Genomic DNA, 23,150 nt, shown 5'->3' with positions numbered 1-23,150 from the left:
GTGGGGCTGTATACTGTTGATCTAAAGTGGACTTAACCTGTGGAAACAAGAATTTTTCATTTTAGAGCATTTTGAATCGTTAGAAGATTAAGTCAAATATCGGCAATTTCAAAGGGCCATTACTATGAAAGGCAAAATCAGACTGACTTGATATTGATATGGTATCACTGTGAAAAAGACTGTGGTTGGAAAGTGTTGATATAAAGTTCAAACAGTATTTGGAAATACGACTTTTGCTTTTAAGAGCATTATTAGAAGCTGGAAGAACGGCTCTAAGCCAACGACCCTGCGTCAGTGTGGAGGGGCCTGCAGGAAATCACCAGCTACAGACGCCCCCCACCCACTATTGAAGCAAACAAAGACCTGGCCAACGAGTTAAACACTTTCTATTGCAGGTTTGAGACGGACAGACTCCCACGCCCCACCCTCCCCTCCCCAGGGACATTGCTTCAGACATTGACCCCCAACACACCTTCCACCTCTCCCCCCTTCACCCTGCCCCTCCCCAATCAAGACTCAACGACCACCCCCACCCTCCCCAATCCAGACTCAACGACCACCACCACCCTCTCCAATCCAGACTCAACGACCTCCACCACACCTCTCACCCCCCTTTCCTCCTCCCTGAAACTAAGAATACACACTCAGCCATTCCAGAAACAGAAGCCCAGAAAAGCCCCCGGACCAGATGGCGTCTCACCCTCCTGCCTCAAAACCTGTGCTGAACAGCTGGCTCCCATCTTTACTCGCATCTTCAACAGATCCCTGGAGCTGTGTGAAGTTCCCTCCTGCTTCAAACGCTCCACCATCATCCCTGTTCCCAAGAAACCCACCATCACAGGACTGAATGACTACAGACCTGTCGCCTTGACGTCTGTGGTCATGAAATCCTTTGAACGACTGGTGCTAGCCCATCTGAAAGACATTACAGGCCACCAGCTGGACCCTCTGCAGTTTGCCTACCGGGCAAACAGGTCGGTGGATGATGCAGTGAACATGGGGCTGCATTACATCCTGCAACACCTTGACCGCCCGGGAACTTATGCCAGGGTCCTGTTTGTGGACTTTAGTTCGGCTTTTAACACCATTGTGCCTGAACTTCTTTCCTCCAAACTCTCCCAGCTCAGCGTGTCACCAGCTACTTGTCAGTGGATCACCAGCTTCCTGACAGACAGAAAGCAACAAGTGAGGCTGGGGGAGATCACCTCTGAAACCCGGTCCCTCAGTATTGGTGCCCCTCAAGGATGTGTCCTCTCACCACTACTGTTCTCCCTCTACACTAACGACTGCACCTCCAAGAACTCGGCTGTCAAACTCCTAAAGTTTGCAGATGACACCACTGTCATTGGCCTCATTCAAGATGGTGATGAGTCTGCATACCGGCAGGAAGTTGAGCGGCTGGTACTCTGGTGCAGTCAGCACAATCTGGAGCTGAACACTCTTAAGACTGTAGAGATGACAGTGGACTTCAGGAGACATCCCTCAACTCTGCTCCCCCTCACCATATCAGACAGCCCTGTGTCAACTGTGAAGACCTTCAAGTTCCTGGGTACAACCATCTCCCAGGACCTGAAGTGGGAGACCAACATCAACTCCATCCTCAAAAAGACCCAGCAGAGGATGTACTTCCTGAGACAACTGGGGAAGTACAGTCTTCCACAGGAGCTGCTGATCCAGTTCTACACTGCGGTCATTGAGTCTGTCCTGTGCTCCTCCATCACAGTCTGGTATGGAGCAGCCACTAAACAGGACAGGAGCAGACTGCAGCGGACTGTACGGGCAGCAGAAAGGATCATCAGCGCCCCCCTGCCCTCCATCCAGGATCTGTACCTCTCAAGAACCAGGAAACGGGCAGGGAAAATCATCGCAGACCCCTCACACCCTGCACACAGACTTTTTGATCTGCTGCCCTCTGGCAGACGGTACAGAAGCCTGCAGACCAGGACCACCTGACACAGGAACAGTTTCTTTCCCCTCGCCTTCTCCCTTCTTAACAGTTGACCTGTCACACTGCTCCCACTGCCAGACTGCAACTGCACCTTATGTACATTTTGTAGTATTCATTCCACCTCATTCATTTCTGTATTTTATGTATATAAGTTTAGATTCGTTATTTATAGTTGGTTTACACAGCTTTGTGTATGTATGTGTAATGTGTATATATAGACACTTGTGTGTGTGTGTGTGTGTGTGTGTGTGTGTGTGTGTGTGTGTGTGTGTGTGTGTGTGTGTGAGAGAGATTTACATTGCTGTGCTTGAGAGTTACCATCTACCGGAACCAAATTCCCTGTATGTGTCTGCACATATACTTGGCCAATAAACACGATTCTGATTCTGATTCTGATTAAGTCATTGAAAGAGTAGTTCAAAAATGAAGAGTCACAGGGCTTTTACTTTGAAATCCAAAATAAGATGGCCTTGATAGTGACAGGGCACAATTAGGGTACAAGGCTGTGTCATATCGATCTAACATTAGAGTTTGTAAAAAAAAATAAAATTAAAAAAAAAAGCCTAAATTATATGTTATTATGTTCTTAACATATCTGTTAATTCACTCTAAGTTGGCTTTTATTTTGAAATCCGGTTTCCACATCCATTCCCGTAATACTTTGAATACACAGGGAACGTAAAACAAACTGGAGGCTGGTTTGACTGCAAGTCTCGAATTGGAGGCTGGCTTGACACCAGTTGTAAGGCAGGGGTGTCCAAACTTTTTTCACTGAGGGCCACTTACTAGAAATTAGGTAAATAACCTTAACTTTAGTGTATTAAAGTGTATTAAAGATCACAAAATCACTTAAAAGTGGTCGAATATGTTATATTGTTGAATATAATTAAAGGCAAAACTGCCTTCATCACAGCTTTCCATAAATGGATCTTTATTGATTCATTCAAAAAAAGCTTTGGTAGCTCATTTTCAGAACACCAGCCTCAGATTTCTTCTTAGACAGAAGATTTACAGCACAGAGGAAAAAACAATAAAGGGGAAAATAGGACGGGTAAATTTCAAGTTTGTTATTTAAGTTATTAAGCTTAGCAACACACCTATTAACATTAGTTTGAAACGGTTAACATTAACAGACTGAACTGGACTTAATAACAGGAGTGCATATAATCTTAGTAAATTATTGTGGTGAGTATCAGATGCGCTGGGTATGTAAATCGGGCCATCCAGCTGCGATGCTGATTCGACGTCACTCGTGCCAAAAATCTGGACAAATGTCACTTGATCAAGGAGCAGATCTGCATCAGATGAGATCAGCTGACTACGTGTGTGTGCTGTGCAAAAAATGTTTTTGAACATTAATAAGTTGTCTTTGTGCACATATTGTTTACAGATATCAGACTGCAAAGAGCGCTACAGAGTCAACATTTCACCAGTTGTCAGTGGGTGAGTTTTATAATTTGTGTCCTAATTTAAATAAAAAATAAATGCAAAGAAACTAGAGAATTTTGCCATGAATTATTCAAAATTTTTAGATTTTTTTGGGTTAACCTTCTAGATTGACAAGTTTAGCCCATTACACAAAAAGTTTGGACACCCCTGATCTATAACATTGACAATCAGAACATGGCTATCCAACACTTTGTTTTTACTCTGCATTTGTGTAAATACTATTCTAATAGATATTGTATGTTCATCTAGGAACAGCATGATGTAAATACAAGACGGGCCCTCGTCCTTCGTGCACTTCCTGTGTACCTGCGTGAAGATGCCTCCACATTATTCAGGACTTGTGATGTAAGTGTACTGGCCTCAGCATCAACCCCTTTGCCTAGCTGTTCAGTCGAACATATGACATCGCCCAGAACTCAAGGAGAACCAGGGTGTATATCAGGAAGGAGGTTCAACATCTGACTTGTTTTCTCCCACATATCAACTATTGTTGAATAAGATTGCAAGAAGATTGTTACGCATAAACATGAAAATAGTTGAAAGATTATTAAACAAAAACAAATCCACAGATAAAAACTCCCTTTTAAAATTCAAGTGTTCTATTTTTTTGGAGGTGCCATGTTGTGGTCAGAAATGTTTGGTAAATAACAAAAACAAATATCTTGGCATATATTTATTATTGAAAGCATTTATTTAAACATATGTTTTGAAACCAAACCCAAATTAAGATTATTGTAATGCATCATGATGTATCGCCATATCAAATTAAATCGTTGACATTATAATCCTAAAAGAAACGTGCGACTTGTGAAGATTCACACCTCTAATCAATAGCATGATTTGTGTCCTTGTGGGGCTGAACTCATTCTTGTATTATTTTTGTTTTGCAGTCAGCAGATGGTCCAGACCTCACTGACACTCCTGTGGCTCTGCTGTCCGTTGTCACGGATGACACTACTGATTCGGCCCTCTTCAGTCCCGAAAGCATCTGCATTGTCGTTGAGGATGAAATACTTGTGAATGGTCCCACAAATCTGGCTGAGTCATTTCTCCTGCTCTTTAGGTACATCTATGCACTAGACCTACAATACCCAAAGAAACTTGAGCTTACATTCACATTTATCCAGAAGGTTGTGATGTGCCTTGAGGACAACAAACCACTGAAAGGGCATCTACACTGTAAAAACTGTGACTAGAGGTTACTTAAAAAAGTTATGGCAACAAAGTGACACTTGAAATAATTAAGTAGATTTTAATTTCAAAAGATTTATGTAAAATGTAGAGAAAATGTTAATTAAATTCAAATAGAAAACAAAAGTAGATATTAATAGAATTAAACTGTAAATATGTGTTGGATTTAGGGTCAAAATCTCAAACTGAAGGTTGAAATTGCCCAACTTTACCAAAAAAAATAATTGATATGAAATAAGTCTCTGAGAAAAATTACTTTGAATTTACTAACTATCTGGCAAATGTTTAGTAAAAACTTCCTAAAATATCCATTACAAAGAAATGAAATCTTCTTGTTTTTTCAGTAAAACTCAAATTGGATTCAATAATTTTCCAAATAAACCTTAAAAATAATGACTGAATAATAAGAGAAAATGAAATGAATTTAACTTATTTTCTGAGTAAAATGAATCAATTTCACAAAGAAAACATCAACACAGTAATTTGTTTTATTGTGGAAAATAAAACACAGTAATTTATAATATAACATTTTTCTGCTCGTATACACTGAATTCTCATCAACAATCTCCTGATCTCCTAAATACATTCCTCTGCTGTAAATTTGTTTTAGTGTCATAAACAGTTTATCACACAGCTTTGTGTACAGAGCAACAGCAACATAAACTGCATGAATGTAAACCAGTTTTGTAAAACAGAAATTAATCTTTAGATTAGACTGTAATATCAACATGAACCTGAAATTTGAATATCCTTTACCGTTTCCTTTATCTCTGTTACTTATTTATGATTGACTAACAAAAACTTTAGTTAGTCAATCTTTTGTTAAATTGAATCACTCAATATAACTGTAGAACAAAGGTTTTTTAACTCATGTACATGGAATATCAATAATGTAAATCAACCTTTTATCCCAATTTGGATGTTTAACCTGAGAAAATCTAAGACACATGTAAGAGGAAGTAACATTTCTACAGCTACAGGACTGCACTTCTGTTAAATTTTAAAGTTGTTTTAAACTAATGTTTTATAGTAACATACACTATAAACAAAGAAAAGCTTCACTAGTGATTCCTCCAATCTGTTGCCTTTCAAACAGAATATTCCTAAGAAACTTGTAGGTAATAAAAAACAAACATTAAAATGAAGAGCACAAATACAGCCTGACACATTGCAGGTCATTTGGGTAAGACATGAATAAGTTGAAATTATTTTGAAAACTGAAAAGATAGCTGCATCTAACAAAGACAAACCAAAGGTTTTCAGTGAGCTTACTTCCCTTTCATTCTTTCAGAGTCCTCACTTAAGCCAATAACTTGTTCTTGAGGCTGTTCACTTTTGGTGAGAGCTTAGCACAATCCAGTTCAAGGAAAGTTTTCTGGAATACTTCCAAGGTGTATTTTAGCTCTTTGGGATAGGCAAGATTGACTGCATATGTCAATTCAACCAGCATTGCGCATGCTCTTGGAAAATTGCCCAGAGCAGGCATAACTCTCACACCCTCCAGCACAATGCCAATGTCATCCTCCTCAGATCCAACAGCCTTGATTTTGTAGATTTTCATCCTCTGTTCAGAAAGATCTTGTGACACACCATCCTCATCAGCATCCTGAAACAACAAACACATGGGTTTTCTGACTGTAGTTGCACACATGAAATATTTCCTGGACACATCCTGTAGCTGAATGACAAATAGAACATGATAATGCCTCAAATTATTAAAAACTTGACAAACACATATGAATAACAAAAACAGAATAATGTTTCTACTTCAACACTTACACTGTACTCTTTGATCAGTTGATCAATGGACTCCCCAAGGTACACCATCAAGCACCGAATAACCAGATTTCTGGTTATGTCATTGCTAGGATTGCTTGGTGACTGAAAATGAGCAAGAATTCCAAAAATTACCATCAGATAAGTGACCATTTATTAAGACAAAACTGTGAGAATTGGCAGTATTAAAAAAAACTGTTAAATATCAAATTATCATCACATGGAACATTATGTGCGATAATTAGCTGATGTTAATGCACATGCCTGGGTGCTGACAGTCAACACAAAGGTATTGTCAACATGCTTGTAAGCTTCAATCTTTAAATGTGTCGTTTTAGTAAATTACATTAATTTATTCTTTTAGTTTTTTATCTAATTTAGTTTACGTTCGTCAGAAAGGGTTTTTCCTTCTTGGGACAAAACAAAAACCCAGCAATACCTGTACTTGTGTTTTTTTGTTTGTTTTTTGTTTGTTTGTTTTTACTAAGAATAGACATGTATTTAAAATACAATTAAAACATGAAACCCATAATTGTGTTGTTAATTATATCAGTGACGTCCTGGCGTCCTCTTGCACTGACAAAAACATGCAAACAAATTAGTGGAGCTGTGCACCATGCAAATGAAATTTGACAAAAAAATTCTTTAAATAAAATTCCAAGCTGAAATGTCTGTGGAAAATACCTTGGCTATGATAGCCTGCAACTTCAATCCCATGGCTCCCCCCTTGGAATGGAAAAGGGCCAACAGTTTGGGAGTGTACTCATCCAGCATGGACATGAATTTGGGTTCAAGGTGTACCAGGGTGATCCTGTAGAACTCATCCTGCAGCTGAACGACAAAAAAAAACATGATGCGGCCTCAAATTATTTGAAGTTTGAAAGATTACATTAAAAAAACCCAAAAGCCTACCCAAAATGAATTTGGAACTCACATGAGATGCCTCAAACAAAGCTGGCCATCTGGCTTTGATGTCTTCAATGCTGGGGGACAGGTTGACAATTTCATGTCGTCTATGTGCAAATGTTTTAGCCATTTTTTCTTTTATCACTTTGTTGTTGTCTCTTTTCTTGACTTCAGTAAGCAACTGAATTCTCTCTTCTTCTTGACTGTCCTCATCTTCACCTGCTGGATATGGCGGAAGGTAATTTACCTCTGCTTTCCGAGGCTTTTTCACTTTATTTGCAGACTTCTGGTCACCTGGACTCTTGTGTTTCATGGCATTGCATGTCAACTCAGGAACACCAAACCCTCTAAGTTTTGTACGATAATTGGCCATCTTGTATTTGATGCTTTGTTGCCAACCATAATAACCTGAGAAAGAGCCAGGTTCCTTGAGACAAGGGTATTTTGTCACAAGTGCCTCAGCAACATAACTAACCTGTGCACTTGAAGGATAGGCCGTAAATGTAAATATAGTTTCAGCCAACTTCTCAAGAATATCAGTCTTTACTTTGGAGGTGGGCAGAAGATTTCCATTCTTTTTATACTCCTCAGTGGCTCTTTCCAGGTACATCTCAGTTTCATATGCAAACTGTGGAATGGGAAACTGTTTCGGCCAGGGCTCACAACGTTCTGTGGTCTTCTGCCTTTTGAGAATAATGGTGTCCTGAGAAGAAGTAGTTGCAGCAGAGTCTGCATTGGATACAACTGACTCAGCATATGAGGAGTCATAGTCAGACAGTTGGCCAGAGGGGCCGCCAAAACTGTCATCAACCGGAGTCAAGCTTAGCATGACTGGGGTGATGCCAACAACCTTCACAGTGTCTTTGTCTTTTATCTGGTCAGCTCTGTGAAGAGTGAAGTAGTCCTGGAATTCTGGGTCAAAATACTGAAGACTGAAGTCATTTGAAATCCCAAAAGTATCCTTCACAACACTCTGCAGCTCCTCCAATGTTGGTGGGATCCCTGATGGAAGAACCAACTTCTCGATTTGGTCATCAATAATTACACGAAGCTTTGCCTCCATCTTGTTCAACCTAGAATAAAATGTAAATGGGCAGAGTTAAATTTCCCTTCAATTAAATAAAATTAGTTATTACTTTTCATTTATACAATAGTTGAGATATAAAACTATAAAACAAAAAGCACACTTCAACACACCAAATGTTGCAAATAACAAATACTTGGGAGATGTACATGTTATCAAGTTTTTGTTGTTGTCGTTTTGTTTTTTGTTGTTTGTTTGTTTGTTGAAAAAGATTTGCATATCTTACACTGCCATCCCATTTGCCAGGTCCTAAAGTGATGGAAAAATATATATCTAAGAATCTAAATAGTTTTTCATGACAAATGTAAGAGCATGGGTATCTATACACATTTGATGTTGAGATTATAGAGAAGAAGAAAAAAATCCTACAAATAATAAGCAATTATTTTCTACTTATTGTTTTTACAAAAACAAATAAGTTAGATTAAGTGGGGTCAACTTGGTAATTTTATGCCGCTTCAATTTCAAAACCATTAGTTTAATTTAATATAACATGTTATCACAACTTACTTTATAATGCACAGTCTACATGCTGATCAGGTGAATTTAAGTTGAGGGATCTTCCATTACCTGAAAGGAAAGCAACATTATCATTAATAGCAGTCTCCAAAATAAAAAATTTACACAAACACACGCAGTCATTCCAATAGATTAACACATTTCAAAACATATAAGGACGTTTACTGTTATTTTCTAATAATGATTCTACAAATTTTCTGGTGAGATATTTACTCTTAACAGTAAATATAAACTCACTGACACTGACTTAACGCCTCTAAACGAACACAAACCTTTAGAGCACTTTTGCAAATATGCGATGTCTTGATAAACCGAGCAGGTATTTGAAGTTTACACAGCACCTCGCATGAAAATATCTTAAAAGTTTGTCCAAATTCATGGGCTGCATCCTCCTGAGGACCCGGCCTTCGCGGTCTACGTGGGCCGGGTCCCCAGAAGGTCGGGTAGGCTGGAAGTAAACGGCTGGGGAAATTGGACGGTCTAGCCTTCTGATTAGCGTCACCGCTGTCTCGGTGGAGTTTAATAAACTCAGCCGTCTGCTCCTTGCTATCTAAAATATAACAGGACGCTGGAGTAAATTCTCGACCGTCTCACACTTTTGTTTAATCAGTTTTCTGTTTGACGTTTATTCAGCTGTGTGAAAATCCCGGAGGATTAATAAAGTTTTGTTTTATCTAATCTAATCTAATAACTTTAATCTCAGCCAAACCGATTTACTCACGAACAAATAAAACACCGAAAAAAACCAAACAATAACATTTTTAGGTTGTCTAAGTGACTTATACATTACGTTTAAACTGAGTAGCGAAACCCCGCGGTGATCTGAAAATGATGTGCCGGGAATTGTGCCGTTCTCAGCGGCTTCAGTGACCCTCGAGCTCCCGGCTTGCTATCGAGCTGGTGGGTAGCATGCTCCGAAAACGTCGAAGCACTTTTGCAAACATGCGATATCTTGATGAACCGAGCAGATATTTGATGTTTACACAGCTACTTTCTCGCCTGAAAATATGTTAAAAGTTTATTTTGTGACCCAGAAAGATTACTAAGAGTAATTTCAAAACTTAGTAGCGGCCGCCATTATTGGAAACTGGAGTTCGAAAAACTGACTGTGGCTGACAAAATCACTCACAACTGAGCGCAAAACATTTTCATGAACTTTTAAACGTGGATGAAAGACGTTAAAACTCATCGGAATATGTCGTTGATGTTTTTTAATACGGTAAAACATGTGGTTAGTTAAAGCTGTTCAGTAACACAGTCGTGAAGGCTTGGAAAGTGACCTTGTGCTAGCAGTCCACTAACTGCCATTTGTGTAAAAATACGATACTATCATTACAGTGATGATTATTAATAAAATTTCGACGTATCATACTGTTTAAAACCTTTACTCAAAACCGATATACGTTATTGTTTAAACCGTGTCTTATATTTGAACAAATTAAGAAGTCTTACCTCTGACAAAATGGAGATGTCCACTCATGAAGCGCATGTGTCCTGCACGTGGCACAAAGGATTATGGGCGGAAGTGTTCAATGATTAAAATGAAAATGCTTTCATCAGTTAAATCTATTAGATTTCTTAAATTTTTTTAGTACTCAAACATTTTTTTTAAAATCTACTCAACAAACCATTGCTGAATTTACCCCAAACAAAACTGTGTAAATTTAAATAACTGAACATCTCAAAATTGTTGAATTTTGCTTAGATTTGATTAAAACTACTCATACACGTTTTTACTGAGTAATAATTACTATTACTCTCCTATTAGATTCTAATTAACCCCAATCACAGTTTTTACAGTGTACTGATGCTGAAGAATGATTTGTTCAATGAGTGAATCACTCAGAATGGGCTACTTGTTGAGCTGAGTATTGAGGAAGCTTTTTTTTTTGTTTTTTTTCCTAATCATTTGGCTTTTCTACTTCAAATTTAAAGTGAATGACTGCTCATTTTGTGTACTATTCATGTTTAATGTTGTGTTGCCTAATACCTTAATGCACTACCTGATGTTTGTTCCCAGTTATGTACAGTTGTATAAACCAGTACAAATCTGGATGCCTCATTTCTCCTGCTTTTTGTTCTGTGCACTAGACCTACAATACGCAGACTCTCGAGCTTTTATTTACATGTATCCAGAAGGTTGTGATGTGTCTTGAATACAACAAACCACTGTTAGGTCGCTTACTGATGCAGAAGAATTTGTTCAAGTGAATCACTTGGAATAGACAACTCGTTAAGCTAAGTATTGAAGGTTTTTCTTTTTTTGTTTTGTTTTACTTATACCATTTTTTTTTTTTTACCATTTGCCTCTTCTACCTCACATTTAAGATGAATGACTGTTCAGTTCATGCACTATTCATGTTTAATGTTCTGTTGCCTAATACATAAATGCACTGCCTTGATGTTTGTTCCCTATAAGTACAGCAGTGGAAACCAGTACTGTTTTTTTTTTTTAATGTATTTTTAAAAAAAGAAAGTGAGCTGCAGCTGTCAAGGTACAGTAAGTGTTAAATGCCTCAATGTTCTAATAGCTGCAATTGCTGTTAATACTGAAAATGTTATTGAATTTTAGAATTGAGATGGAGACCCTTGGAGTCTTTTTCTCTTGTTTTATTTATTAAGCACTTTTTTATGAGTGAGCTCTGTTGTTTGTGCCTTTTTAAAAGCACATTGTGTTTAATAAAAAGTTGTTAAATTGGTAGTGTTGTTACTTTCATGTTTTCTAACACTTTTAGCTGATTATAATTTACTGGGCAAACAGTTATTTGTAAGTGTATTTCCCACAGTATTTTAAAAATATTGAAGATTTTAAGTGTTATTTCCCATATTATAAGTTAGAAAATATGAAAAAGTTTGAGTTTATTTCCAACATCGTATGAGTTGCAATATGTAAAATATTTTGAGTGTATTTTCCACCTTAATTAAGTTGAAAAATATTGAACATTTTGAGTTTATTACTCCCTAATTATAAGTTGAGGAATATCAACATTTATGAGTTAACATTGAGGTAATTTAAGGCAACTGCAACTATAATTTTTATTTTAGTTAAACTTAAAACTTTTAAAAACATCACTAAAAGATTGCTGTGTAATCTGTTACACAACAATTTTTGAGTTCTGTGAACTTATTAGGTTTTACAGTGTACCAGAATCAAAAAATAAAGGGTATGTCTGGAGTTTGAGAAAATATTGTGCAGCTCAGGTGATAATTTGAGTTTGGATTGGTTATCTAGAACCAAGTACAAACTTTAATTAGCCAAAATGGCTGAACACCATTTTAAAACACAGAGAAATCTCTCAAAGAAAGAACTGTTGCTGAACTGAATGAACTGGAAAGCTGACTGTTTTTCTTTTCGTGATATCTCTCCCTGACTGTTACACATTTGCATAATGCCACAGGCTATTTTGGTATGATTTCAAGGATGAGCAGGGATGTGGTTTGGGAACCAATCTTACTGAAGACCTGGAAAACAGTTTTATCAGTTAGTGATGAGCTATGCATATTCTCTTTGGCATATTCTTTTTTTTCCTTTTCTTTTCTTTTTAAATTACAAATTTAAAAATCTGAAAAATAAAAACAGAAAATTGTAAAATTTGGTCAAATTAGCAGTGCAAATTACCATAACACCAGAAATTCAACAAATGTTCTAACGGGAACGAAAAGTTCTGAGGGTGATCGACTAAAAATGCGTTAATGTCACGGTTCGGGGCAGCGGCCGTGTGAAGAGTGGAAGGAGGACTCAAATGCAGCACTTATTCAGACGTGAAGGGTGATTTATTAACAATACCAGACATAAAGTGGAGATGGCAAACAGAACTAAGGACGAACTAAACTGGGATAAACTACACAAAGGAGTGGCAAACCTGAACATGAAGGGAGAACAGCAGGGAGAGCACGCAGGGGATTTCACAAGGTATGAATACAGACGACGCGACGAGGAACAGAGGTAACACACACCATAAGTACACAGAGAGACACTGGGAAATCACACACAGGTGGGAGACACAGCTGGACCCGATTAACCTGACGAGACAGGGGAACACTAACACCAGGGACCAACAGAGGGAGCACAAACCCAGAACCCAGTATCTAAAATCCCAAACACAAACCATCCCAAAACAGCCCGTGAATAATAAAGAGAATAATAACAATAAAGAAATGGTAAATGGCCTGTATTTATATAGTGCTTTACTAGTCCCTAAGGACCCCAAAGCACTTTACATATCCAGTCATCCACCCATTCACACACACATTCACACACTGGTGATGGCAAGCTACATTGTAGCCACAGCCACCCTGGGGCGCACTGACAGAGGCGAGGCTGCCGGACACTGGCGCCACCGGGCCCTCTGACCACCACCAGTAGGCAACGGGTGAAGTGTCTTGCCCAAGGACACAACGACCGAGACTGTCGGGGCTCGAACCGGCAACCTTCCGATTACAAGGCGAACTCCCAACTCTTGAGCCACGATCGCCCCATAAAGAACACAAACACAAAGTCACTGAGTCATGGTCGCAGGACCATGACAGTTAATTTACAAAGCAAAGAGGCAGCAGTTCATTTCTGACCTACACAACTTACCAACACTGTAAATTAGTACATCAAAAACAAGCAGACTTAATGTGTCAGTGAAAAATGGACCAAAAAAATCATTTTAAATTTTATGGATGACTTTCTGTCTGGAAACATGACAATTTAGATCAGGATATGAGAGGGTGCTGAAGACAAATCCAAATGTTTTTGATTCAAAGCAAAATTTGGACGGCAGAAATTACTGGTGACTGTGTATAAATAAATAATGTGTATGATCCCCAGAAAGGTCTGACAGCTCACTAGAGGGGCTGCCTTATTTTAAACATACATTATGAATCAACTGATTATGTTTGTTTACAACAAAGAATGTTTACAAAATGGTAAACTCGTAAACATTCTTTATTGTGAACTTGTAGAAATTTGGTTCTAGAGAGAAGTTATGGAAAGGTTAACCAGTCTTTAGTAATCAGAGTAACCATGCAGTTCCATATCATGCTCAACATTTACAGAACTTGTGCTCCATTTCATCAAAAGCTGAGTATTACAGAAGACAAGAAATTTAGGGCGCTGACTTCTAAACATCCAAGTATGACATTACAACACCAAGGCAAATGTTTGGTACATCTCTTGCAGGTCTGAGTCATCGATCTATGCTAATTACCACTCGTTAAAAAGAAAAAGTAAAGCAATCATGATGCTAACGATCATACATTTTTATTAAGTCAATTTCCTGCTGCAAACCTCAGTAAATCAGGTTTGCATGAATCAGATAAATACTGTGCTGGCAGGAACAAAGCAGACACTTTTACACTGGCACAGACTGCTAATAAATCTGACCCTTGGTCTGATTTAAAACAGAAACAGTTTTTTTCTTTTTTTTTCTTGCTGCCTTTTGTTAATGTAATTTATGTCAGTGTTAATTAACTACACAATTTTAAACATAAATGATTGGCGTGTGTGTGTTTGTGCGCGTGTTTTGATTTATGTGGACTAAAAGTCACAGCAGCATGACATACAGTATAGTAATGGCTTGCTTTTACAACAGCTAGTCTTTCAGAGTCCCTAGACATGATAATTGATTTTTTTGCATTGAAAAAGGAGATGGCAACCTACCACTGCATCTTTTATTTATCACACATATTTTAAATTGTTAGGTATCAAAATTAACACAGTAAATTAAACTGTTGTGTCTCTCACTTTCAAATGTGTGAGATTTTTTTTTCCCCCAGTTGTCATCTGTAATGGAGTCACTAACACAGACACATGCTCCTTTGAGCATGTGTCTGTGTTAGTGGTCATTTTGGTATCCATTGCATTGAAGTCTAGCTTGGTTGTGAGCTGGCGTTAAATCCTCCCATTCTGCACACAAATGAATATATTATTTGGTGAGGATTAGTGTTAAATTGCTCTTTCTCTCCTTCTCTCTCTGTGTAGACTTAATAGAATGAGAGAATTAAACGCCAACTACCATCCAAACAATACTTAACCAGACTGGATGGCACCATGTCTTATTTTGTATGTGCTGCCAGCTGTTTGTGTCTGAACAGAATAATTTGCCTGTGTCTGCACATCTTTGTATTATATGTTTGCAGACTTATGTATTTAATAGCAGAGTGATAAAAACTAGATGTAAAAATATGTGCAATGAGTAAAACATTGCGCTGCATTCAAGTGAAAATGAGTAGAACTCAGTCCTCAGATGGAAAAACAAAGAAATAAATCACCACCAAAAAGTGTCATGTCAGTGTCAAGTATATGTGGATTAATGGTATGTTAAAACATTTATTGGCACCTTCAGCTGTAATGATTTATCACACAGGTCTGAAATTAAAGCCCTGGGTTTCAGTAACCTGGTATTAACATTTAAAGCTCCAGTTTCTAGATATGTGAGCTGGATGAATAAATATTTTTTATGTTAATACTTTATCACACACTTGAATGATATTTAAAGAGGACATGAAACACTGCATATATAGAGGTTATTTACATCCTGGAGCCCCAACCACCAACCAACCACATGACTTAATGTTCAGTACTAACAGAAGATCGCGCTACACGTATTTTAAAAACCTAGCACTTATCTTGTAAATCCAGCTTCACACCCAGTGTTACATCAGTTTTTGAGAGCCGGGCTCCATGATGTAAATTAACCTTTACATGTATATGTGTAGCTTTTCACATCCTCTTTAATGTGAAGAGTCACTTGCTGTCACAAAAAAAGAGAATAAAAAACATAGCCAACTAACCAAGTTTTTAATCATTTGAACACATTTTAAAGCTATTATTGTTTATAAAGAAGGAGGAGGAGAGGGAGAGGGCAACACGCCCACAGCCTCACAGGATGTAACAAAAAGGAGCAAGTAAGGTGGTTTGATCACCTGGTTAAGATATAAACAGGATCACTCCTTTTGAATTTTTTCTGGGGATACCCAAGTAGGAGGAGACTCTAAGACTGGCACAGAAACCACTAGAGTGTTTATATATCTCAACTGACCTTGGAAGGCCTCAGGTTTTACCAGGTGGAACAGGAAAATCTGGGGAGAATCATCTGGAATACTCTGCTTAACCTGTCATCAGTATAACCTATGCAGAAGATAATGGATAGAAGTAAGTAAGATAATAGGGAAAAAAGTTATAGTTGTTTTATACATTTTGTGTTATGTTATACAAACTCACTTATACAGACACTATTTACAATGCAGTAATGACTTAAGAATCTTTCCTGCATTCTAGCCACTATGAGCAAAGTAGGAAGTGTTATTATGAAAAAATAAAGAATATCAGGCCAGAACACAAAGAAGAAAATAAGTGGATTACCAGGAGCACCTGATCTCCCAAAAGAAAGGAAGAGCGGAAATAATTTTTAATGGATGACAAGATAGGATGCACTTATGGATATGGTTTCAATATACCAAGTATTAGCCTCTTAAGTCTGACATCATTAGCTATTTCCAGGTCCAAACTCTTCTTTGGTTCTCTAACAAAAACTATACCATCACAGAGTTAAAGAATAGCCCAAATACTTTCATCTTCACTTATCAGTGTGGCTGCTTTTTAACATCACGAAAAGGGGAAGTTAGCTAACTGAGTGCTATCTAAAACAACAGCTCTACTATCACTTTGGACATAAATGAAGACAAAAAACTAAAGAGCTGCAATGTTTGTATGGTTATTGAAGTTGGGCTAACACTTCTATATAATGGGGTGCTACCTGGTGGCTAGCTACAGAGATATAATAATAATAATAATAATGGATTAGATTTATATAGCGCTTTTCAAGGCACCCAAAGCGCTTTACAATGCCACTATTCATTCACTCTCGCATTCATACATCATATGGTTAGGCTAATATAAAAACTTGTGCAGAGCTACGATTAAGATGCAATCATATGACAGGGAAAAAAATTCTGAACAGAGAAAACTCAGTCAAGAAAAGACCTGAGAGTCGTGAATATGCTGCTGGTTTGGATGACTCTATTTGAAAACTTCCTGTTGCTAAAGCTTCATGTACCCATTGAACTTTTAGCCTCATAGTGATTCTTTTCTAAAGAATTCAGATATTTGGTGTCTTCCAAACCACAATCATGGCAGTGTTAATAAACACTGGACTCTGCGCAAAATATGCATATGCACTTTGTATAAATGAGTCCCATTGTTGTCTGAATAGTTAATACTGCAGTATAAGTAATAAAGTTTTGAGTGTGGACAGTGAACATCAGCAATTGAATCAAATATATGTGCAAGTTAAGAAATGATTAAAAAAAATTTTGTTTGTAGGAACATGATGTAACTATCTGAACAACCAAACTGGGATCAGCAGTCTGTCATTACGGATTTTTGAACTGTTCTTTTTGATAGCGAATATTTGGATTAGAGGACCGTGTCCTCCAATAGACTATTGTTTCAATGCCTGTGTTGATATTGGATTCAGAAAACTGAAAACTGAATCTGAATATTATCGTCACTTATTCGTCACTTCTGATTCTAGCACTACACACAATAATGATATGAAAATGCTCATATTTCACTGGTTATAAACACACAAAGGCACTTAAGCTTATTCACCGCCTAAGAACAATCTCAAATCCAAATATATTTGGCCCGTGCAAATAAATAATAAACAACAAAATGCTAATGTCATTCACTATTATTGTGATTTAACTCAGACTTATGTATTCCATTATGTAATGTGATAATATAAATCCTATACCAAAAAACATTTCTTGAGATGTATTACTTGTTTTTCTGTCCCTTCTCTGCTTCTCTCTTCTTGTCCTATCTGTGTCCCTCGCAGAGCTGCAGGCAGATGATTGTTACCTCTCCTCCTTCACTTCAGTAACCCAGTCATTTAATCTCTTCTACTCACCTCTGTGACTGCCATTCACACTCCTCTTTGCCTTCCTCGTCTTTTGTCTCTCTGTCAGTCACATAGCTGTCCTTTTCTCCCTCCTTTCAACATCTTGTGTTTCACTCTCCTTCTCTATCATTTATGAACTTTATTATCAAACTTGAATTCAGTGATTTGTGTCACCTTCACTCCTCAAAGTGTACATGTTAATGGACAATACAAGACAGCTGGAGATTTACATGGACACTTATGTTAAGCAGCGTACATTATACTATGCATACCTTAAGAGTTTTTCTACATGTCAAGTCTACAGTAGTCTTACACTCATAAATTTTATATCTATCTATCTATCTATCTATATAGATATAGATATATCTCTATATATCTATATCTATATATCTCTATATATCTCTATATCTATATATCTCTATATCTATATATATATATCTATGTCTATATATATATATATATATATATATATATATATATATATATATATAGAGAGAGAGAGAGAGAGAGAGAGAGAGATATCTATCTATTGTGGAGCAGGGAAATTATTTTACTGCTATTGTTAAATAATTGTCATCATTACCATTGCATTAATAATATAATCTGGAGTTTATATTGCATTCAGGGGTTGAACAGTGTGTGTCTTTCAGAAAGGCTAAAAGTAACAGGACAGGAAACAGGCTTGGAGAGTTTTGCAGAAGTGGAAGTTATTTTGAGCAGCAGGCTAAGACGAGGCTTTAACAATGTAACAGATAGCTTTAAGAAGGCCTTAAGCAGTTATGACTATTTTATACACAATGCATATCTGTGCTTATTAAAGAGTTGGAGCTCGGTCAATTAATTGGGGGTCGGAAGCTTTGTTCGGCGCGATGTTCGGACAATCTATTGTGCAAGTGACTTGGAGCCATAGAAGGAATTGCAATACATGCTTACAAAACACTTATATATCAGATCATTTTATATTAAGCTTTTAAGTAGAAGTTCTTGGTTAAAACATTTATTTAGTAGAAGACATACACATAGTCTCAGTGAGCCTCTGGTCTGGTGAAAGGTCAGAAGTGCAACAAGTGAATTGAGAAAGAGCATGTGAGGTCGTGACACACACACATGAGTTAAATTTATTTAGAGGAGAGATTAGTCATGTCTGGTTGTAACTACAAAAGTGTCTCGGTAAAAGAGGAACCGTCCTTGTTGTCTCGGCAAGAAAGAGGAACAATTTACTTTAAGACAAGAACGGAAAGTACCAGCCATGAAAATAGAAGATGATCTTCTGGGTTAAAAGCCATTGTGGTGTTGATCTGATCTATGTATAAAATGTATCTGTGACGCATGAAGGGGCGTCAGTAAATCAAACCCTGATGCTATAAAATATCTGTTTATGCTTTGATTAAGTCGGAGATCACTTGCTGTCGGCGTACAGAGTGTTCTTCCCACACGTGTGTTCATTAAAATCATTGTTTGACCAAGACCTTCTGGACCATGGGTGGTTTGTATTCTCCTTCCTCAATTTTGAACCTTAACACTATCTATCTATCTATCTATCTATAATATATATATATATATATATATATATATATATATATATATATATATATATATATATATATATATATATTAGGGGTGCAACGATACACAAAATTCACGGTTCGGTTCGGTTCGATACTTTGGTGTCACGGTTCGATATTTTTTCGATACAAAAAAATGTTCATGCCTTTTTAATTTGTCATTTATTAAAATTATAAATATATATTTTAACTCAAAAGTACAGTTTTTAAATTTAACCCTAACCCTTGTGCGTGTTTTTTATTTTGACAGCGAATGCGCACCTGCGGACCACTTATGTGCAGCCCTGGTTATTTAGCTCGTCATATTGCAGCCACAGAAATTATTTTGTCCATGAAACCATAAAGCTGCACTTTCTTTTTGCCTTATAGTCTGATTTGTCATAACTTCTCCGTTTTGTGGTAAGCTTTTCTTTGGCTGTCACTTCTTCACCCTGACCTGTCTTATTTGGCTCAGCAGAACTAAAATATATATCCTGCTGCTTTTACACACGCACTCACATAAGCTCAGCGATTCTCTGCGCGATCAACCTCTCACATGTTTAAGCTTGCTGCGGGAGATTTCACTTGTCATGTTTGCATAGTAAGCTAACGATTAATAAGACGATGTCAGAGGAATTGGTGCACAAATTATCATCACTCACAGATCAGTGCTGTCGCTCTCTATACACAGTTCCCGCGATTGCAAAGTGAAAGCAAAAAAACAAGCGCAAATTCAAACGCGATTTCAATATGTCACATATTGACAGTGGCTCACCGATGCCAATGACATAATAACCCAGCTACATTTCCGAAAGAATGCAAAAGCATTGACATATATTTTTCCTTCCTACAATAGCCCGACGGGCAGGGCAGAGATAGATTTTGGTACCCCGACTGAAAAAATCGCTAGCCCCGGGCCGTCGGGCTAGCGATATTGCGAGCCCTGTATCTGATTGAGGAATCACTCATCTTTGGAAAAGAGAGTTTATTACAGAGAAATGTCTCTTTCCAAAATAAAAGCTATACTATCCGCTTCTTCTGGGCTATATTCTCAGCAGCATATTAAACAGCTGTCTAAATGACTCGGCTAAAGTTAGTAGCATGCTTGCTTTTTTTTGTCTGCTTCCACTTGTCTTTGCACTAGGATGATGTCGGCTTAAATGTGCAGTCATATTCGTTGTGTTCCCACTAGTGCTTTCAGGTTAATCTCGTTGAAATGACCTTAACGCCACAACACAGCAAATCTCCGTTAACGAGCTACCGCCGATCGCCCGTGCATGGGGCTAGACGGCCAACACGTTAACGAGCTAACTGCGCTAACACACTAGTTCCCACCCATGTAATTGAGCATTGCATGGCACATCCAACATACTGTTTTACTTTAGTCCATGACTCGCTTACCTTCAGGGTCATATGTCACATGAAAACCAAAATAATTCCAAACGCCAGATCTGAATGAGAGTGGGGGAGGTCCATGTTGTAAGGAGAGCTTAACTTCTGTCTCGCTAGCTTGCCCTGCGCTCTTCCTTCTGACGATGCTGTCTGTGTTGAGCGCTCAGTGAATCTGCGTTCGACTACTCCGCCTAGGTCGAGGCGGAGTAGTCGAACGCAGATTCACTGAGCGCTCAACACAGACAGCATCGTCAGAAGGAAAGTTGATAAAATAAATTACAAATTTTGTATTGTTCGATACATATGCGTACCGAACCGAAAGCACTGTATCGAACGGTTCAATATCGATACGAATATCGTTGCACCCCTAATACATATATATATATATATATATATATATATATATATATATATATATATATATATATATATATATATATACACTCAACAAAAATATAAACGCAACACTTTTGTTTTTGCTCCCATTCCCCATGGGATAGACGTAGAGACCTAAAATTCATTCCAGATACACAATATAACCATCCCTCCCAAACAGTGGTCACAAATCAGTCCAAATGTGTGGTAGTGGGCACATCTGCTATATTGAGATAATCCATCCCACCTCACAGGTGTGCCACATCAGGATGCTGATCTGACATCATGAATAGTGCACAGGTGTACCTCAGACTGCCCACAACAAAAGGCCACCCTGGAATGTGCAGTTTTTTGCGCTATTGGGGGTCTGGGGACCCAGAACCGGTCAGTATCTGGTGTGACCACCATTTGCCTCATGCAGTGCAACACATCGTCGCATGGAGTCTATCAGATTGGCAATTGTGGCCTGTGGAATGTTGGTCCACTCCACTTCAATGGCTGTGCGAGGTTGTTGGATATTCGTGGGAACTGGTACACGCTGTCGTATACGCCGGTCAAGCACATCCCGAACATGCTCAATGGGTGACATGTCCGGTGAGTATGCTGGCCATGCAAGAACTGGGACATTCTCAGCTGCCATCTGCCCTGAACAATGTGAACCATGATTCATCCGTGAAGCGCACACCTCTCCAATGTGCCAGACGCCATCGAATGTGAGCATTTGCCCACACAAGTCTGTTACGGCGACGAGCTGGAGTCAGGTCAAGACCCCGATGAGGACGACGGGCATGCAGTTGAGCGTCCCTGAGACGGTTTCTGACAGTTTGTGCAGAAATTGTTTGGTTGTGCAAACCAATTGTTCCAGCAGCTGTCTGGGTGGCTGGTCTCAGACGATCTTGGAGGTGAACCTGCTGGATGTGGAGGTCCTGGGCTGGTGTGGTTACACGAGGTCTGCGGTTGTGAGGCCGGTTGGATGTGCTGCCATATCCTCTGAAACGCCTGTGGAGACGGCTTATGGTTGAGAAATGAACATTCAATGCACGGGCGACAGATCTGGTTGACATTCCTGCTGTCAGCATGCCAATTGCACGCTCCCTCATTGCTTGTGGCATCTGTGGCATTTTGCTGTGAGACAAAACTGCACATTCCAGGGTGGCCTTTTGTTGTGGGCAGTCTGAGGTACACCTGTGCACTATTCATGATGTCAGATCAGCATCCTGATGTGGCACACCTGTGATGTGGGATGGATTATCTCAATATAGCAGATGTGCCCACTACCACACATTTGGACTGATTTGTGACCACTGTTTGGGAGGGATGGTTATATTGTGTATCTGGAATGAATTTTAGGTCTCTACATCCATCCCATGGGGAATGGGAGCAGTAACAAAGGTGTTGCGTTTATATTTTTGTTGAGTGTATATATACCGTAATTGTCGGGCTATAAGCCGCTACTTTTTGCACAAGCTTTGAACCCTGCGGCTTTTAGTCAGGTGCGGCTTTTCTATGGATTGTCCATGAGCGGATTTGTTTTTGTTTGTTCCGCTGTTATACGGCACTACGTTGCCTGGCGGAAGGATCGGGGTTCAAGAGTGGTATGTTGGTCACATGTCCATCCGCCAGGCAACGTAGTGCCGTACGAAGTAGCACGAAAAACAAACTTCAAAGTAGCACTACGCGTTCAGCTGGAGGCGTGGATGATGATAAACTTGCGAAAAGCAAGTTATGCCCAACTCCACCATTGGATTCTGACAGCGTGGAAAAGTGTGAAAACATCCACGATCACCAACGGATTTCGAAGGGCTGGACTGCTGCATGATGGAGAGGAGGACACTGCCACGGCCCTTCTGAGGGTGTTCGACTCCGACACTGACAACGAGGATTTCTTTGGTTTTGAAAGTGACAACGAAGGAGAGAAGCGGAGAGTGGATGACGAAGCCATCCTGAACCTGTTCGTTTCCGACACTGGAGGAGAGGACTTTGGTGGTTTTAGAGCGCAGGAAGACGAGAAAGATGGTGATGAATGACTGACTTTTCTTCTTGTTAAAGCCATGTCACTGCACCTGAGCCCAAAA

At 38.7% G+C, this 23,150-nt stretch overlaps 2 protein-coding genes and 1 long non-coding RNA gene across 7 annotated transcripts in view; all 3 read right to left on the bottom strand.

Moving 5' to 3' along the window:
• Nucleotides 1–20,915, bottom strand: part of LOC309695831 — a 46,744-nt gene extending 25,829 nt beyond the window's left edge. The window contains exons 1-2 of the long non-coding RNA XR_014273245.1: nucleotides 20,710–20,915; nucleotides 15,902–15,990 (exon numbers count right to left, since the gene is read on the bottom strand). This is a non-coding gene — a long non-coding RNA (uncharacterized lncRNA). The remainder of the gene's footprint in view (nucleotides 1–15,901; nucleotides 15,991–20,709) is intronic.
• LOC309695823 (uncharacterized protein) overlaps nucleotides 1–23,150 on the bottom strand; it is a 232,739-nt gene that overhangs the window by 165,469 nt on the left and 44,120 nt on the right. The gene's annotated exons all lie outside the window — the stretch shown is intronic.
• The window catches only part of LOC309695819 (uncharacterized protein), a 79,922-nt gene continuing 62,452 nt past the window's right edge, over nucleotides 5,681–23,150 (bottom strand). For 2 of the 5 annotated variants that reach the window (XM_082516728.1, XM_082516727.1), the window contains 7 exons: nucleotides 10,326–10,367; nucleotides 8,865–8,924; nucleotides 8,581–8,603; nucleotides 7,299–8,343; nucleotides 7,049–7,195; nucleotides 6,368–6,469; nucleotides 5,681–6,194 (listed from right to left, as the gene is read on the bottom strand). In XM_082516728.1, coding sequence (XP_082372854.1) covers nucleotides 5,889–6,194; nucleotides 6,368–6,469; nucleotides 7,049–7,195; nucleotides 7,299–8,343; nucleotides 8,581–8,588 — 1,608 coding nt within the window. In that variant the 5' untranslated portion in view covers nucleotides 8,589–8,603; nucleotides 8,865–8,924; nucleotides 10,326–10,367 and the 3' untranslated portion in view covers nucleotides 5,681–5,888. Of the gene's footprint in view, nucleotides 6,195–6,367; nucleotides 6,470–7,048; nucleotides 7,196–7,298; nucleotides 8,344–8,580; nucleotides 8,604–8,864; nucleotides 8,925–9,145; nucleotides 9,584–10,325; nucleotides 10,368–23,150 lie in introns of those variants that run through there. The other 3 variants (XM_082516729.1, XM_082516730.1, XM_082516731.1) reach the window with 3 other exon arrangements.

This window comes from Aulonocara stuartgranti (assembly GCF_965226115.1).
Source record: "Aulonocara stuartgranti genome assembly, chromosome: 19".
In the NCBI taxonomy this organism is placed as follows: domain Eukaryota; kingdom Metazoa; phylum Chordata; class Actinopteri; order Cichliformes; family Cichlidae; genus Aulonocara; species Aulonocara stuartgranti.
The sequence above is the reverse complement of the archived record's forward strand: the minus strand, read 5'-3'. Positions and strand labels throughout refer to the sequence as shown.